General features: G+C 42.0%; 1 protein-coding gene across 1 annotated transcript in view; it reads right to left on the bottom strand.

Moving 5' to 3' along the window:
• PAH (phenylalanine hydroxylase) overlaps nt 1-19,902 on the bottom strand; it is a 50,851-nt gene that overhangs the window by 24,830 nt on the left and 6,119 nt on the right. The window contains exons 2-3 of the mRNA XM_090272602.1: nt 19,061-19,168; nt 9,346-9,529 (exon numbers count right to left, since the gene is read on the bottom strand). Of these exons, the coding sequence (XP_090128728.1) occupies nt 9,346-9,529; nt 19,061-19,168 (292 nt within the window). The remainder of the gene's footprint in view (nt 1-9,345; nt 9,530-19,060; nt 19,169-19,902) is intronic.

The raw sequence follows: 19,902 nt of genomic DNA, 5'->3' as shown, positions 1-19,902 counted from the left end.
AGACGTGGCGGTGGTAATTCGGCCTATTGCTTTTACACCACTTGCTGTGTGCCAGGCGCTGTCCTGAACAATTTCATGCACTACGTCACCCAGTCCACATAACAGCCCCATGAGATAGGTGATATTATTATCAGTATTCTACAAATGAACTGAGGAACAGAGAGGGTAGGTCTCTTCACAGCCTCCTCGATCCCAGCTGCTGGGTGACTCAGCCAGCCCCACATTCTGCTCGCCTAGCACAGAGCCTGGCTTCCCACTTGGTCATCTGAACCTCAACCCACGCATTCCTTTCTCCTTGAGTCCAGCATGTTGCCTTGTTCAATGGACCTCTATTGTCAGTGCTGGAAACGGGGTCTGTTCCCTACCCACCATAGTCAGCTGGGGCTCTGGATCTCCTCTGGGGCCATTCCTGTTTCCTCATCACTTCTCGTCCAAGGCACCCCTCCCCTACTCATTCATCATCTCTCTTTTGCCTGTGAATCATCAGTAATTCCTGCAGTAACAGCTTCCCTCAGAGACGGGACAAGCCAGGCTTTTCTTACAATGCTACTTCTGACTTACGGGACCCTTAGACTTGCCAAAGGAGACACCACAAATATGTCTTGAAAGGCTACGCCTACGGGGCCCTGGATATTGCGAGGTGAGTGCAATGGACTCCTCTTCGCCCCTGTGGAATGCCTATGAAGGGCAGAGGCTGGACGAGACCCATGAAAATATACTTCCAGGTAAATCAGTGTGCCAGCCTCGTTTGTTTCTGAAAGTATAGTCACTACATTTGTTCAGCTCCCAAATTTATTGCTCCTACCGTTTCCCACTCTCTTAAATCCACAAATGGAATCAAAACTGGGCTTGCTGGCTGTTTCCCAACTGAACGCCAGAGGGCAGAAGAGCAAGCATATTTTCAGCTCTCTATGCGTGCTGGCTGTTCCTCAATGGAACGCCAGAGGGCAGCAGAACCAGCACATTCTCAGCTCGGGGTTCCTTTTTCCTTTTGGGGGTCTCTGTGTGTGTGTGTGTGTGTGTGTGTGTGTGTGTGTGTGTGTGTGTGTGTGTGTGTGTGTGTGTGTGTGTGTGTGTGTGTGTGTGTGTGTGTGTGTGTGTGTGTGTGTGTGTGTTTTCTTTTTGTCCTCCAGAAGGAAAACACTAGTTGGGCTACATGACTTAGCTCAGATATCTTGAAGGAAGAAGAAGAACTGGCGACCTTGAGAAGTTTGCAAAGACTCAAAGTACAGCCTATGTATTATCTGGGTAGAAAGAGGCAGGCCTAATGATTAAGAAGAGTTGGCCAGCTGTTCCCTTGGGGAGCAGAGATAAAGCTTAAGGAAATGAGACTCAGGCGAGGCAAATTCTGGGTGTTGGGAATATGGTATTGAAGTCCTGAGATGCCTCACTTCCTGAGGAAGAGACCCACAGGGGCAGGGCTGTAAAGCAAGCAGTGTGGGGACATCAAGTACTTGAGGGAGAAAGTCTGCAGAGGACCCCAGGCAGAATGGGGACCAAGCCAATGGTTTATACTGCTTGACGAGTGTGCACATGCTGGACTGGGAGCCAGCAGGTCTGTGTTCACGTTTTCTCTCTCCCACCCAAAACCTGTGTGACTCAAGAGCATGTCACTTGATGAGCCTCTGGCTTCTCGTCTATAAAATGGGTGAGGCAGCCAGTCCCTCACTGGCCTCCTGGGTTGGGATGAGAAGCAACCGACCCACAGTGGGTCACTCTGTGTCATCATTACAATTGAACCACACACAGACACTTCTCTAGGTAAGTAAGGTCACAAAGGTCACTGGTGACAGGACTGGAGTTCGTACCTGTGTCTCTATCCTCTACAACCGGGGTCTTCTAAGCTTCCCAGCCACAAAAAAAAATTATAGCTACATTTTTTTTAATTACTTTTTTTTTTTTTTTTTTTGGAGAGCTGACAATGCAATAGATCCTGTACTAAGAACTTTTTACTTCCACTGTCTGCTTTAATTCTCAAAGCAATCCTAGGCAGTACCATTATCATTTCATTATCATTTCTGCTTTCCAGTCAACTGAGGCTCAAAGAGATGAAAGGAATTGCTCAAGATCACTGGGCTCACCAAGCTGGAATCAGAACCCTGCAGCTTGCTCACTTAACCACTACGATGGGCTGACTTAGAATAAGGTAGGGTGTGTGTGAGTCCTTGGTTTGAGATTCTTGTTCTCCTACCAGCAGACAGAAAGGAGGGGACAAACTAAAACAGGAATCTAAAGGCTCTTGAGGGTAATACCTAGGGCAACCCTGGGTCTTCCCACCTTTCATTCCAAGCCTCCCTGAATTTAGGGGTAGTGACTTTTTAGTACCTAGGTTCTCGGATCCTCACACACACCTTTGCATTTTCTCTTCTTCAGTGAAGGTCAGAGGCCTCTCTCCCCACCCAGTCTCATTGTGAAATGCTGGGAACCCAGTGACCCAGGCCTCTGTTTTGAAAAGTTAAATCAGATTAGTTCATTAATGACCTTTGCAAATACCTCAGTGGTGGGCTGGCCTCTGGGAGCCCCTCCATGGCCTCACAGGCTGCTGGGCTTGGTGATTAATGAATGACTTGGGCAGCTTGCTGATACAGAGGCCCTCTGTGAAGCCAGAGGCTCCATGGGCTGGGGGCAGATCATTAATGAATACTGATATGGTTCCAAGGAAAGCAGCCTGCAGGAGAGCTGGCCTTGGACACCCACGTCGTGGGCTCATTAAGTCGGGGTCAACTGCTCAGCTCAGACCAAGGGGTGGCTGGCTTGGGAGTGCTCCTGAGCAACGGAGCCCCACGGGCCTGGTTGGAGCCTGCTTCCAGGCCAGCAGGTCAGAGCAGGCCTCTTAAATTTATAGCAGTTCAAGGTGCAGGCTGAGTCCCATTTAACCCCCTGCCTCCACCAGACTCTCACCAGCCCCAGGGTTTAGCTGACTGAGGCACCCAGGCCTGCCCCAGACTTCTGCCTCCAGCCTGTCTCGGGGAGAGCAATAAATCCTCCATTTCTTAGGCCCAAAAATAGAAGGATGCTTTCTCCCCCTCCTCCCTGGCTCCTGGGTGTCTCTCCTCTGAGGCAATGGCCTCCAGCCCCCAAGAAAAGCGGTCACTGTGCTAATCACATCTCCCCCTAAGACAAGAAGGGATGGCTTCCCTACACACCCTGCAGGATGAAGATTTTGATGGTTTTGTTTTCCTCTTTTAAGGAGCATCTACATTCTTTCTAGAGACAAAACACTCTTCAGGAAAGTCTCCGCAAGAGGCAGGTTGATGGTGCCAAGCTCTTCCCTTCCTCCTCCTGGACAGTCGGGGGTGTGGCCGGGCAGGGGGGGTTCAGGGCCTGCTCCTATTGCTGGCACAGCAGGCAAAGCATTTGCTCTCTCTCTCTGCTCATATGTCAAAATGAGAATGAGAATGAGAACCAGTTGAATAAAAGGGATCTCACCATGAAGCACAGAGTAAAAATGTTAGAATAAATAAATGAATGGAATGAGTAATTGCCTATGAATGAAATAATGAATAAATTTTGCGAATGACCTGCAAGGTCATTTATTCTAATCACGGATCTAAACTGGAACTGTCCTCCCAATATCCTTTTTTAAAATGTCACTATTTTGTAAATATTGTTTCTGGCTGATTGCCCACTCTATCCTCCAAACACCAACTTGTACTGAGATCTGATTATCTGCCACTTAAACTGGAGTTATGATCACCCTACACTAGGTCCAAAAGAAGACACGCAAAGCCTCTTCTCTAGAATGTCCATCTCCCTCCAGGAGCCCCGTCCCTGGCCCTGCTGGCTTCAGAAAGCCCAGGTCAGGCCTGAGCATTAAGAGAGAAACTTCACCAGCTGTCACCTTGGAGCTCAGGGACAAAGCTTAAGGAAATGAGACCCAGGAGAGGCAAGTTCTGCGTTAGGGGAGATGGGATCTGTTGAAACAGAAGTCCCATTCCCAGATGCCAGTACCTACGGCAACATCAACACATCTGACAAGCATCTAGGTCAACTGCAAGAGGCAGTGTGCAAACATGCAGATACATGGTCTTCTGCAGACCAGGGACCACAAGCGTGTCCAGCCCTCAGAGACACACATGGGGCCAGGTGAAATGCATGGGAGAAGTTCTGGAGCTGAGAAGGGGACAAAGGAAGGAAGGGACACAGAACAGAGGAGCAGAGGAAGGGAGAGAAGAAAGGTGGAATGGGGACACCGCCAACCATCTGGACCGCCCCCCTCTAGCCCTAAGCAGCTTCTCTGTCAAGAGTCTCATCATCTCTTTGGGAGTCACAATAGCTTTGAAATCCTTCTCTCTTAAACATAGGCATGAACACGCATGGATACCATTTTGCCCAAAATCCAGGGACTTTTCAGATTCCTTCAGGGAACCCTATCCTTCCACTCCTGGCAATTGATCTGAAACTTCAATCTTTTCATGGTTCTGCTCTTCAGAGCAGCAATATTGAAGCAGAAAAGAGAAAAATCCAAGAGGGCTGAAAGGTGGGGGCGGGGGGTGTAGAAGAGGAAAGAAGAAAGTGTAATGATGTTGGTTTGTTTTCTCACAGTGTTGTTTTTTTTTTTTCCTTAAACTATTGCTTTATGGACTGACCCAAATAAAAAGACAAATAAAATCCTAATTGCCCCTAGGCTAGGTAGATAGGTAGATAAGTAGGTAGGTAGATAGACAAAAATAAATAAATAACCCCTCTGTCCCTACAAAGCAATCTAGATCCCCTTTGCTTCCACTCCAGGACCATTATAATCACCACAACTTGAACAAAACCCACTAAATGCTTTTGGAAAATAACTCCCAACAGATGATTTTCTCTAAAAGTGATGATCCTATACTTCTGTCTAGCCAAGACATTTGGGCCGTCTGCTTCTCCTGGCCGCATCTGTCTCCATATAGGAATTTTCCATCCCCCTCCAAATGCGATGTCATGCAGAAGACTCAAAGGGAAAGGTAAAAGGATTAGAAGATGGATCGATGGAAGATATTAATGCTCTTTTATGTTGGGTTGAAGAAGGATTTGAGGTCATGAAGAGGGAGGGTAGCAGGAGAATAGACCTCAAGTATTCAAAAGACTCTTTGGATTAAAATCCTATTAAACTCACACCACTTTCTCCAGGAGGCATTTTAGAAGGTTGGGGTTTATTTTTAACTCGTCACTGTAATTAACCTTCCCATAAGCTGTTTGGGGTGGGGAACTTTTAGCAATTAAGAAACTGAAAAGTTTCATTTTCTATCACTCACATGGCCCTTTGAATGGTTTAAAAACTAGAGTGACAAATGGTTTAGCCTAATTGATTGGAAGGGTTCAGATCTCCTGCTTCAACCTGCTGTCAGACTTGCCCCTGAGATCGGAGCCCCTCACCAGAAAGGTCACTTTGTGAAGTGAAAAGAATCAAAAGTTCGGATCTACCATGATGCCTTCCTGCCCCTAATCATCCGTCTACTGAGTTCTATAGGAAAAGCAACTCTGCGAAGGGTAGCTGTTTACCCTAGAAAAGATCTGTCTCTGGGTTCAGGTTTCTTCACAAAAAATACTCCGGAAGCCCACAGGGCCTGTCTCTCTCCACAGGCGCAATTTCCACATCACCTGCATCCCTAGCAGCTGTTCTGTTATGAGGAGTGAAGGTCGGGAGACCATGTCAGGTAGAGGCAGCTAGTATGGGATGGGATGACTGAGCATCCATAGAAATAAGGCTCACAAAACCCTTATTTTAAAGGGTTAGTCTTAGCAGCTTTTTCTCCACTAGGTAGAATGTTAACCCAACTTTAAATCTCAATGACTTGCTATTTTGAGCCCTGCTAAGGAATCGAACCTGTGCTATAATTAGTCTCTGACAAGCCCAACATTGATGTCACGATATTCCTCTGTGTGACAGCATTGGCTTTGTCACTTAAAAAAATATTTTTTTTAAATTTATTTTTAAAGAGAGGGGAAGGGAGGGAGAAAGAGAGGGAGAGAAACTCGATGTGAGAGAGAAACATCAGGGACCAAACCGGCAATCCAAGCAGGTGCCCTGACTAGGAATCAAACCCGGTGACCTGTCACTTTGTGGGATGACACCCAACCAACGGAGTCACAGCAGCCAGGGCTGCTTTTTCACTTTTACACTTTCTGGGTCCAGGCGTGAAACAGTGAGAAAGAGGCCAAATTCTACCAGCCGTAGCACCTGCCCTTCTACTCTGTCCACCTGGGTGATCTGTCAGCTCCAGCTCCCAGCACAGCGCCTGGCCCAAAGCATCCCTCGACACACACTCACCCACAGCCCCACAGGATCCGCTCTGTGCCTTAAGGCAACTCACAGCCTCTGTTTTTTACAATAAAAAATTAAGGAGTCTCTTGAGCTGCATGACCCCTGAGGTCATTTTCTAGTTCTCAGAATCTCTGAAAAAGTAGTTGTGTGCGGGCTGGCTTTTCGTGGCTCCTGTGCTCGGGTCATTATTTATAGCAACCGTGATAATGGTCCAAAGAGAGAACATCTATTAAGCCATTGAACACACTCTCCACTGTTCTCCGTGCTCCACTGCCATTATTTTATTATGGTCTCAATGCTCCGCTGCCATTATTTTATTATCCCATGAGACGGAGACACTTGTTACTCCCATGTGATACATGGGGAGATTATAAAGGTCAGCGATTTGCCCAAAGGTACACTACGTATGGTGTGCCCTGGTTTCAAAGTCTGGGCTCCTAACTATTCTTCCATGGCCCATTAAGAACCTCCTTTCTGAGCCCCCAGTTCAGGCTGCCAGCCCTTCATCTGATCTACATACATCTTCCCTGGCTCCCCAGGGGCCCGTGTGCCTGCTTGTCAATTGCTTTGATTTCCTACCCCAGGGCCCCAGCTGGCCAGGCCTCCACCTGCTCCAAGCAGAAACAGAGCTTGGCCCCAGGTCCAGCAGGGCCTTTGTCCGGAGAGCCTGCAGCTCCTGTTGGGAAGCAGGTGGCCGGAAAAGCAAAGGAAGACGATAGTCTGGGAAGCAGCTTGGAAGGTGGAAGGGGGAGGCAGGCAGACAGGGCTGATCTGAGGGGGAATTCCAAGGGCCCACCCCCAATGACCTGAGCCCACGAGTGTGGCTGTCCACCCTTGGCAGGGGCAGAGCCCTGGATTGACTTCCTTGTCTGCATGATAGCCACAGGGGAACAAGGCCAGAGAAGAAGTGAGATCTCCCAGGAAGGCCTTAGAAGTATCTTTTAGTAACTGTTTCAATAACTTATGCTAAGCCTGGTTGGTGTGGCTCAGTGGATTGAGCGTCGGCCTGCGAGCCAAGTGTCGCTGGTTCGATTCCCAGTCAGGGCACATGACTAGGTTGCACATCAGGTCCCCAGTTGGGGGCGTGAGCGAGAGGCAACCACACAGTGATGTTTCTCTCCCTCTCTTTCTCCTTTCCCCTCTCTCTCTCTAAAAATAAATAAATTAATTAATTAAATAAATAAACACACAACTAAATAAATTATTTAAAAAAAAAAACTTATGCTAAGAGGTGTGTCTTGTCTCAGTTTTAAAGCATCTCTGCCTATGAAAATGCTATTTTCAGCTATAGAGCCTGAAATCTTCTTGACCTAAAATCTTCAGCATTTTTACTAAGAAAACAAACAAACCTTTTTTTTATTTTATAATAAAACACTTTTTTAATTATTTAGGGAAAAAATAGTTCATCTCAGCAATGGCACTCCGAAGTATTTATCCAGATGAGATGAAAACTCAGGTTCACACAATAACGTGCACACGAATGTTTATAACAGCTTTATTCATGGTCACCACAATTTGGAAGCAACCAAAATGTCCTTCAATAGGCGAATGGATAAACAAATGGCGCTACATCAATACAATGGATCGTTGTTCAGCACTAAAAGGAGATGAGCTACTGGGTCACAAAAAGGCATGGAAGTGACAGAACCCTGTCTAAAAAAGCTACATACCCTGATTCCAACTACATGGCATTCTGGAAAAATCAAAATCATGAAGACAGTAAAACGATCAGTGGTTGCCAGAGCGACCGAATAAGGAAGGAGAGACGGATCGGTAGAGCACAGGGCATTTTGGAGGCAGTTAACCCATCTACATGAGACTGCAATGGTGGATAATATCCTGTATCCATTATTGCCAATCACCATGTCATTATCCGCATTTACCAAAACCAAAAGAGCTGTACAATACATGATCTCGAATGTAAACTATGGACTTTAGTTAATAATAATGTACCACTATGGCTCATCAATTATAAAAGTGTGGCAGACTAATGCAGGATGTTAATAACAGGAGAAACTGGGGTGGGGGAGGGGGAGGAGAAAGAGGGCATGTGGGAACTCTGTACTTTTTGCACAATTTTTCTGTAAGCCTGAAATTGCTTTTAGAAATAAAAAGTCCATTAAAAATAGTTTATCTGAATGTACTTTGTATCCTAAAAACAGCAATCACTTTGGTTCTCTGCATTCTTTTTAGGATAATCATAATAGGAACAACAACCACATACTATCGTTTCTCCAGACAAGCAGTCTAAGCACTGTTTATGTATGATCTCATTTACCCTCACAATAACCCTATGAAAAATTGAGGTCAGGGCAGTTAAAGGGACTTGTCAGCGGTTTCAAAGTTATTAAGTAGAAAAGGTAGGACTTGAACTGAAGTCTGTTCAATCCCAACCCATACTTATAATGCCTGCACTTTATTGCCCTGCTTCATTGCCTTGTTGTTCAGGGGACATCAATGGGAAGGATTTCAGCAAGTCCACAAGGAGGCAGCAAGTCTTGACCAGTCCTTGATTTAATCATTCACTCCCAAATATTTGCTCAGCACCTGTGTTCTAAGCACAGGGCTAAACTTCTAGGATGTAAATACAAAAGACTTCCTTTGCCTGTAAGAAATTCATAATCCAGTGGAAGAGACAGCTAGAGATGGACAATAACCATGAAAGCACTAGGATAAGGGAGCAGGCCACCCCCAACTATAGAGCTGACATACTATGTGAAGAGCATGTGGACAGCCCTCTGGTTGGACTGGAGATAAGCAAGAAATTTGTCTTGAAGTTGTATTTACATGGAAATCACCCCGAACAGCCTAATCATCCCACATCTAGAGGTCAAGAGCATGACAACCCAAGAAGGAAAAATATATAAAAATTGCAGCAACAGAAAGAAAACAACTAATATCAGAAATAGCTTTCCTGAGAAAGGAGGAAAAGAGCTAACGTTTATTAAATGTCTAAAATATGCTAGGCACTCATCTAGGTCTCTAACCTACATCCTCTCACTTCATCCTCCAATGATCTTCCAGGGTGGGTATTATTTTTGCCATTATTTTATAAACAGAATGTAGGGTTGCTGGGGTTGCAAACTTCCTCTCCTTCTTACCTGTGTCTTTCTTCTTGTCTCGGGAAAGTTCATGCACGGTGGCACCGATCTCGTGTTTCAAGATCTTGATGATGTTGGCCAGAGTAGGCATGCTGCCTTTATCCAGATTGGTAAAGAATTCATACTCATCTTTCTTTAAACGCGAAGGTCTTGATTCAATATGGGTCAGGTTTATGTCATTCTCCTAGAAAACAGAATTGTGAAGGGGACAGTCATTGGCATTAACACAGACCAAACATGCAAAAACAGAGCAAAATACACGGCACAAGAAATGCAAACGGATGTGAAATAGGATTTTTTTAAATTAAGACAGAAGAAAGTGCTTAAAGTTACACAGGTTTGTGGGTTTTTTTTTACTTTTTATTTTTCCTTTATTTTTATTGTTGACAGTATTATAGATGTTCCCAGTTTCCTTCCCTTTGCCCACCTCCACTCTACTTTTTTTTTTCAAAACCCAATAACAAAGGGCAAGAGGTGGGGACATAGTTCCAATGCCTCAGAATTTGATCACATGGAAATCAGCTGAAGGCCCAGAGTTGCAACCATAAAAGTGTGATTTGGTCCTAATGTCCAGGACAGTGTGTGCCAAAAGCATTTTCATAGGCAAACCCCCTTTTCCAAATGAAACTCCACAGAATCTGAATAATGATATCTCAGCAAATAAATATAGAGAAGCAACAGGTTTCTGCTTGAACAAGGTCCAGAGGAATCAAGCTTATTGGATTTAAATCCAAGTTCTTAATCACATTGGCTATGAGTCCTGGAACAATTTACTTTCATGTTTCTAACCTTTGGTGTCCTCATCTATAATTTGGTGATAAAAGTGACACCTGCTTCATAAATTTTGGGGGAACACTGAATGAAATGACACGTGTACATTGCCAAGTACATGGTAAATGCTCATTAAAAATTGTTTAGCGTAATTACTGCTCATATTTTTGCATAATTACTTTTCATTCAAATATGCAACCAATGTGTATGCAGCACTTACTAGGTACTGATTACTCTTCCAGATGGGTGGGATGCATCAGTGAACAAAACAAAGATACTTCCCTTTATAAAAGCTTGCATTCAAGTTATAGGGTGATAAATACAAACAGAAAGAGAACTGATTTATATATTATTTTATAATGATGAGGGCTAAGGAAAAAATACAAGGCAGAGCAGGATGAAGAGGGTAGGCAGTCCTGGAGTGGAGTACGGGCAGATTGCAGCCTTTAACAGGGGGGACACATGAGGCCTTGTAGAGAAGGGCAGAGTCATGAACCAGCCGCTTTTACTAAATGTCACAAAAATAATAACCACTTTCTATTCCTACTCAAATTCAATGTTTTTAGCCAGTGATATTTTAGCTATTCTAGATTTGTCATTAAATGAGTCACTTACTTAAATTAGTCCTCAAATTTCAATGCATGGCCATCTGCTACCTGTTCAGAAAGTCTGTGATTTCGTTGACAGTGCTGTTCATTGTGAAGAAAACTGAGGCACACCCTCTACCTCTTATTAAAATAAACAAATAAGTGGAGTTGCCCCAAACATTTAAATAGACAAAATATACCCTGGAAAAATAATGTGTTACTTGAATAACTCAACAATTTTTAAAAGCAAAATTCATCAACTTTTTAGTTCAAGAAGTATATTTTTTCCCTCAGTGGTTAATGGCACATGGGTGACAAGAATATGAATAATTATAATAGTAATACATTTTCACTTAGAACATCATTTCACAGTTTAGAATTATTTTCTGTGATTTTCCCAACGATCATATGAGAAGGTTAAAGGAGATGTAAAAATAATGAAATCAGAGATTAAGGGGCTTTGCCAAAAGTGGCAGGAGACAAGGGCCCAATTTTTCTAACTTCAGAGTCATTGTAATGGGGTTGTTGTCAGTGAGCACCCGCTGCAGAGAACATAGTCCTGACAGTGACACCAGGTGACCCAATGTGAGAATATGAGCTAGAGAGAGAGAAGGTGGAAGATGCAAGGCCAGAGAGATAGTGGCTGCTCTGAAGCTTTCCAGGCAAATAGAGGTAACTTCCTAAACCAAGCAAAGAATTAACCTTCTTGGTTCAGAAGGAAAGGGAGAGAGTGGGCCAGTTCCACCTGCTATTTACCCAAGTTGAAATTTCAAAAGAAGAAGGAATCAATCTCTGCCTTGCGGGGAGCAGAAAGTACAGCCAGGCCAAGAGCCAGCACCGGCCACACCTCTGGCAAGCTTAGTGCCAAGGGAAGGGGGAGGTGCATACAGGAAGGGGTGGAAGAGGGAGGAAGGGCTGGAAGGCCGACCATAGGCTGTCAGTGGTCGCTACCCACACACCACACCCCCTGGAAACAGCACTGCTTTCGGAAGAGCCACAAAACAATTTATACCCGCAAACTAAGTTTTTACTGTTCTAGAGACCTAATTTATGGGGAAATTTTTTACCTGAATTTATTAACTAAATTTCCATAATAGGGGAATGGTTAGGTAGACTATAGTATAATCACTCAGTGAAAATGATACATCTATTAAAAAGCAAGTAACAACAACACCTTACATAAAATCGAGTGTCGTTGGTCATTGCAAGATATGTTAGCAGTGTTGGTCTCTAGGTAATGAGCCTAGAGGTGATTTTGTTTCCTTCTTTCTGTTTTCCTTTTTATCATAGCTCTACTTTTCTAAAGCAAGGTTTATTGATTTTATACTAAAAAATTCACTTCATGTCTTACAGGGTTATAATGATAACCCCTTGGGAAAGTATTTATGATAGATATAGCTATGTGATAATCAAAACGTATCTTAAAAATATGGCCAGACAATATATAAATAAATGGAATAAAATGCATCAAAATGAGTTATGACAAGATTATGCATAACTTCTATTTATTTGACAAAAGTCTTCTAATATTACCCATATAATGAAAAGCAAAATGTCTCTTTTAAATGCAAGGGAAGTTTCTGGCTAAGAACACCCAGTCAAATTCTTGGAACTATTTCTTTCCCATTTGGATCAATTTGTTGGTAATTAACTTTCTAGTTTGGCATGCAATTTCTGTGTTGAAGTTTTTCCAGCTTATCAGTGGGGATACTAAGATAATTTTGGTTGCTGTGACCCCTGTCCTGCTTACCCAGCCCAGGGATCACAGGCAGAACTTAAAGTCCAAACTGTAGAGTAATAAATCACTTATCTGCCTGGATGCCCACTCTGCAACCCAGACCCTGTCCCCAAGAATGCTAAGGTTGGCAGATGGCGAAGGATTTTGTGACCCGAGCACTGGTTTAATCTCTTACTTCAGGCCATTTGTTTCTCTTATCTGGAACTTACTTCCCCCTTCCTCTCCCCTGGCCCCCTCATCAGGTTTCATCTTAAACACTGTGTCTGCAAGAAACCTCCTCTGCCCAACTCTGTCTCAAGTCTGGGTTAAGGAAGATCATGGAACCTCGAGCTCTCCTCAGGTGCACAGGGCCACAGAATGACTGTGTGGTTCATCCCCGTCTTCCCAGCAGCTATATAGGGTCCAAAAACAGTAGCTGCTCAAAAACTATTAGCTGGATGCATAAATGAGAGCATATGAGCCCCCTGTATATCTGCTGAGGGGAAGGCGTGAGTCATCTGGGCACAAGTAGATTGGGTATCAGAAGTGAATATGACAAAATAGACTGTACCTTTTCCATTTGTTTTCAAAGGACCGGTCTATTGTGAAAAAGGAGGGTGAAATCTGAAGCAATTTTTAGCTCAAGTGTCTGGCCTTGGATAGCTCTGTCTGAGCCTCTGTGTCTTCATCAATTAAATGATGCTAATGGAGCATACCCATCACTTAAGATCTCTGTGTATCTGCTGGTTTGTGTGTTCCTTTCCCTAGAGAATACACAGTAAGGTGATTAGTGGAGGGCTGGTGGAGGGAGAAAGATCTCTTCTGTGTCACTTCCCCAAAAAGCCTGCTACTAAGCCACTTGCAATAAAGACTTGCAGGAGACTTTTTAAAAATATGTATTTTATTGATAGTGCAGTTACAGTTGTCCCAATTTTCCCCCTTTACCTACCTCCACCTGCTATCCCCCTTTCCTTCAGCAATCACTTAGTTCATGTCCATGGGTCATATATATAAGTTCTTTGACTTCTCCATTTCCTATACTATTTTTGACATCCCCTCTCTATTTTGTACTTACAAATTATGCTTCTTAATCCCTAAACCTTTCCCCTCCTTCTCCCTCTTCCCCCTCCCAGCTGATAACCCTCTACATGATCTCTATATCTATGATTCTGTCCTTGTTCTGGTTGTTTGCTTAGTTTGTTTGTTTGTTTGCTTTTATATTCAGTTGTTGTTAGTTGTGAATTTGTTGCCATTTTGATATTCATAGTTTTGATCTTCTTTTTCTTTAATAAGTTCCTTTAGCATTTCCTGTACTAATGGCTTGATGATGATGAACTCCTTTAGCTTTACCTTGTCTGGGAAGCATTTTATCTGCCCTTCCATTCTAAATGATAGCTTTGCTGGGTAGAGCAAACTTGGCTGTAAGTCCCTGCTTTTTATCACTTTGAATTCTTTGAAAACTTCTGCAAAGTTTCTTTTGAGAAATTAGCTGACAGTCTTATGGGAACTCCTTTGTAGGTAACTCTATACTTTTCTCTTGCTTCTTTTAAGATTCTCTCTATATCTTAAACATTTGGCATTTTAATTATGATGTGACTTGGTGTGGTCCTCTTTGGGTCCAAGTTGTTTGGGACTCTCCGTGCTTCCTGGACTTGTATGTCTATTTCATTCACCAAATTAGGGAAGTTTTTTCTTTCATTATTTTTTCAAGTAAGTTTTGAATTTCTTTCTCTTCCTTTTCTCCTTCTGACATCCCTATAATTCAGGTGTTGGTGCATTTAAAATGGTCTCAGAGGTTCCTAAGCCTATTCTCATTTTTAAAAATTGTTTTTTCTTCCTGCTGTTCCAACTGAATTCTTTTTCATTCCTTGTGTTCCAAGTAATTGATTTGATTCTTAGCTACCTCCTCACCACTGCTGGTTCCCTGTAGATTTTTCTTTATTTCACTTAGTGTAGCCTTCATTTCTTCCATTATGTTTTTGCCATACTCAATGAATTCTTTGAGCATCCTGATCACCAGCGTTTTGAACTCTGCTTTTGATAGGTTGGTTATCTTTCTTTTGTTTAGATCTTTACCTGGGGTTTTGTTCTGTTCTTTTATTTGGGCCATATTTCTTTGTCTCCTCAGTCTGGCAGCCTCCCTGTGTTTGCTTCTGTGTATTAGGTAGAGCTGATTTGACTCCATATAGAAGGCAATTGTAAATTGTGTTGGGGGAGGGCTCCAAGAGGGGACATTGCCACTGCATGGCTTCTGGAGGTTTGCCTGGCACTCACCCCATTTCCAGTCACTTCACCTACTTTCTATATGTAACTGGCATCTTTCCAGCTGTTGCCCTGGTGGTGAATCCCAGAGTGGGTGTGTTTGCATATGTTCCAGGTCTGTGTGGGACCTTTAAGTGAGCTCTCCTGAAAATCTGGCAGTTTCTTCTGTCGCCCCAATCCCCACTGGTTTTTACAGCCAGAAGTTATGGGGATTTATCTTCCTGGTGCTGGAATCCTGGGCAGTGTGGTCTATCCCAGGGCTGGGGTTGCTTGCTCTCAGGTGTCCCTCCTGATTTTTATTTACCACATGTGAATGTGGGACCACCTGTTCCGCCACCACCATCACCACCACCTCTCCATGCCACACTGCTTCTCTGCACCTCTCCACCTATCTCTGTGACTCCACCCCTCCTACCCATCTGGATGAATGTGGCTTCTTTAAATACTTGGTTATGGGACTTCCATACAGCTCAATTTTCTGGTGGTTCTGGTTGTTATTTGTTTTTTTAAAATAGCTGTAATTCTCTCTGTGGTTGCACAAGGAGGCAAAATGTGTCTACTTAACCTCCATCTTGACCGGAAGTCAGGAGACTTTTTTCTTTAAAAGAAGGCATGGGATATGATGTAGTAGAGGCTAAAAATTAGAGTGCTATGAAAAATGTTGAAATAAATGCATGAAGAATTGGCAGAACAAATTATTGGGAACAGTGGGACATTTGCAGGTTAGTGAGTACAGGTTTTGATATGTTCCTGAAAATTTGGCTCCAATTCACTAAGACATCTGCTCCTTTGCCCCCCTCACATGCACAACACATGCAACACAGCACCTCTGTATCTCTGCTATAAATATCAATCTTGTTGTGTCACATTCTGATGTTGCTACTAGCTGAAGTCTACGAAGCTAAAAGTCCATTCAGCAAGGAACATCATCTCTTAATGGCATGGTGACTTTGGTGCTAATTATCTAAGCAAAAGATGGGCTCTCAGGAAGGAAATGAAACCTAGCCATGCTGGGAGTAGTCTGCCCTCCCCTGAAGACCTTACTTTATCTTTGATGAGCTCGGATGTCTTGTACATGCTCCTGGTGGATAGGGGATAAGAAAGGTTCCACCACATAGAGTACACATATCAAGAGCTGCTTTCAGAGTTCAAAGGTCCTGAACTTGATCAACATGCGTTAACAAGACTATATCTCAAAAACATTGCATTCAGAGAAAAAATACATAGCTATTCTTACTGAATACTTAATGTGTAACTACTCTGAGGGTTTTACATGCATTAAGTCATTTGATCCTCAGAACTACCCATTTGAAGCTGAAACTATTGTTTTTTTCCATTTTACAGATAAGGAACTGTAGCACAGAGAAATCAAACAGCTCTCCCAAAGCCTCAGCACTGTCTCCCCAGAGTCTGTGTCTTGACCACTCTACTGAACTGACTCAAAGAGGTTGCAGAACAATGTGTATAGCATGGTACCTGTCAATATCCATAAAGCTTTTTAAAGGACTGGAAGGAAATATACTAAACTGATAATAATGTTGATCTTGGCTGGAACGTTTGCAGGATGACAGGATTGATAGACGATCAGAAAGGACTAGAGATGTATCTTGCATTGTCTATATATTTTTAAAAAACAATATGTTAATTTGTAATTTTGGAAATGATAATCATACTTGAAAAAAATGAAAGTGAATGTGTCAAAATGCTGACAGCAGTTTATTGTGCATGGTGGAATTATGGACATTATTTTTCTTGTATTTTGACACATTTTTCAATTTGGAAAAAAAGGAAGAATACCTGGTATCAGATCCTCCTCTCCCCAGAGAAGGATATTGGCACTTTTAAACAACTCCAGAGATGCTCCAGATGTGCAGAGATAGCTGTATTTGGCAGAGGGATGGGGTTTCAGAGAGAACTCATGGGCTTTGGAACCAGGATCCACAGTTCAGTCCCACCTCCACCACATGTTAGCTATTTGGTTGCCTCAGGGAATGTCAGTTTCCTCATTCATAAAACGGAGTAATACCTTTGTCACCAAGTTGCATAAGGATGAAATCAAGCAACATCCATGCCTGGCTTATCACCTAATATGGTTCCACATACACTACTATGAGATTTTCCTCTTGCCTCGGCACTTTGAGTAACTATAACAACTCTGCATTTGCTAGACTGGTAAGAAGGAATGCTGGCCTATACAATGTTTAGGACAGCTGAAATACATCTGGAAAAAAATCAATGCATTCTAACACCAACCCTTTCCCCAATCACCCAGTACATTAACCTCTGTTTCCTCCTTTGTAGATGGGTATAATGATACTACTTATTGACCAGGGCAATTGAGATTTTGGATAATGCTTTAAAAAGCTCGTCCAGATGATGAGCACACAGTGCAATATACAGATGGTGTACTATGGAATTGTGTACTTGAAACATGCAATTTTAGTAACCAATGTCACCCCAATAAATTTAATTTTAAAAAGTTTATCCAGAGTACACACATGCACAAATGCTCCTGGGTACATACATTTCACCCATACTAGGTAATTTAGCTACTTGTGGTTTATTTATTAAACTGAAAACATCTTATTAATTTACTCTTAGCTAAATTATTAACTCTAACATATGACCTCTCAAGGGGAAAATGCTAAATTGTTACAAAGGAGCTAAATTGTTACAGGTATATTATTTCTAATAAACAGTTTGTCATTCAGAAAGTACTCTATCTTAATTCTCCACTTATGGCTTGCTCTCACTCAAGCAGACATTTCCCCAACCCTCAACCTCTTCTTTGGATAGCCAAGTTTTCTTTTTTTAATAAACTATTTATAGAACAATTTTAGATTTACAGAAAAATTGAGAGGATATCACAGAAAATTCCGATATGCTCTGCACCCAGTTTTCTCTATTATTAACATCTTATATTGAGGAACCAATATTAACACATTATCATAAGCTAAAGACAATACTGAATTTGAATTTCTTTAGCTTATATCAAATGCCTTTTTCTGTTCTAGAATCCCATTCAGAACACCATATTATATTTAGTTATTATGCCCCTTCAAGCTCCTCTTGGCTATGACAATTTCTCAGATATTCCTTGTGTTTGATGCTTTGACAGTTTTAAGGAGTATGGCTCAAGTATTTTATATAATGTCCCTTAACTGGAATTTGTCAGATGTTTTTCTCATGATTAGACTAAGCTTATGGGTTTGGGGGAGAAAAATTACAGAGGTAAACTGCCATTCTTATCACACCATATCAAGGGAACGAACATACCATCTACATGCCATATTATCTTTTCAGAAATTTTTGTTTTGTATTGTAAGTCTATTTATTATTATTTTATTAATTAATTTGTGTGTTTGTTTGTTTATTTATTTTTAGAGAGAAGGGAAAGGAGAAAGAGAGGAAGAGAAACATCACTGTGTGGTTGCCTCTCACTCACGCCCCCAACTGGGGACCTGACTTGCAACCAACCTAGTTATGTGCCCTGACTGGAAATTGAACCAGCGACAGTTGGCTCGCAGGCCGACACTCAATCCACTGAGCCACAGCAGTCAGGGCATCATATCATCTTCGATGTTGACCTTGATCACCTGGCTGAGTTATTGTTTATTGGTTTCTCCACTGAAAAGCTACTCTTCCCTCTCCTTTTCATACTGTTTTCTTTGGAAGTCACTCTGTGCTACCCACACTAAAGAAAAGAGGAGTTATGCTTTCCTCTGAGTACAGAGTATCTACTTAAATTATTTGGAATTCTTCTGCATCAGAGCTTTGTGTCTTCTCCACTTATTTATGTACTCAGTCACTAGATTTAATTTTATTAAAGAACTCAAGGTTAAAGTTAATTGTCTCAAAAAATTCCTTTTTAAAATTCAGAACAAAAGAGTAAAAGAAAAGTCAACTTCCTTTGCTTATATTTAACTTTAATTTCATCCTTAATTGAATACTTAATATATAAAAATCAGGGTCTGTAAAGGATATAAGATGACTGAGCCAAAGTTGAAACCATCCTCAGGGCCAGATACAAATGTATACCCATAAGGCAAATAAATGCTACTGCCAAAAGTAAAAAGTGTTCTTGAGAACACTGCTAAGACAGTGAGTAATTCAAGAAAAACTTGATAAAGAAGTCTGAAGCCAGGGCTGGGTTCCTGGGTATGCAACCAGTGATTCTGAATGATCTGATTATGAATGCAGAAACTGAAGTTCAAAGAGAATGAAAGACTCAACTAAAGTCACACAGTTGGTTAATGTAAGAGCCTAAGCTGAAAATCAAGTCTTTCAGTTCCAGATCCTATGTTCCTGTGTCCAACTAGAAAATGACACAGAAGTCAGCTATGCCACTATCTAAGGTAGAAACAAATAAAGGTCTTACCTCAAATAAGCGCAAGACTTTGGCGAGTGCTCCAACTTCTTCTTTGAGTGAGAAAATCAGTGATATGGCATCACTTTGATTGGCACTGTCTTCAATATAACTTGTTTCCTACAGGATTAAAAACACTTGGTTAAAATGTTATCCATGATTTTGCAATTCATTCCTGAGAAACCTCCAGGGAAGGCCACCATGAACTGTTTCTTCTAGTTAAGCCTTGGGATACAATAAGCTACATATATTCTATATTGAAATATATAACATGGTGGAAAATAAGTAAGTCAAGGGCAGTGATATTTTCAATAATGCTCCTAGGTCATATTTCAACTTTAGGAACTTCAATTATTCACTGATATCACCAGTCACCCTAGAGAGCCAATATCTTTTAATGAGTATCTACCAAGTGCCAGGTAACAGGACTCTGAGATCTACATACAAAGATGAAGAAGCTCAAAATTTAGCTTAATAGACACACAACAAACATAATAACTGAAAAAAAGATCATTAGAGGTGGTTCAAAAAGTGACCCAGGAAAACACTGAAAAATACCGATGGAAAGTCCTAAAAATAGAACACAGGTAGGCTTTTGAGTCTAAAGATGTGGGTTGGGATAATCTCAGATGGACTACTTTAGGAAAATCATTGAGTCTTCATAGTTTCCTCATCTGTGAAATCATGCTAATAATAATTCCTGTCTAAATAGTACTCAGATGATGAAAAAAAAGATAAAATAGTTTAGAATATTAAGAGGAGTCTATAAAAATGATGCAAATGATTTAAATATACAACAATGGCCTCTTGGTCTTTGGCAAAGATCTTAGGGAAGCACTAACTTGTTTGTATAC

This window comes from Furipterus horrens, unplaced genomic scaffold, assembly GCF_987537825.1.
Source record: "Furipterus horrens unplaced genomic scaffold, mFurHor1.1.pri manual_scaffold_4, whole genome shotgun sequence".
NCBI classification, from domain to species: domain Eukaryota; kingdom Metazoa; phylum Chordata; class Mammalia; order Chiroptera; family Furipteridae; genus Furipterus; species Furipterus horrens.
This window is presented reverse-complemented; position numbering and strand designations above follow the sequence as displayed.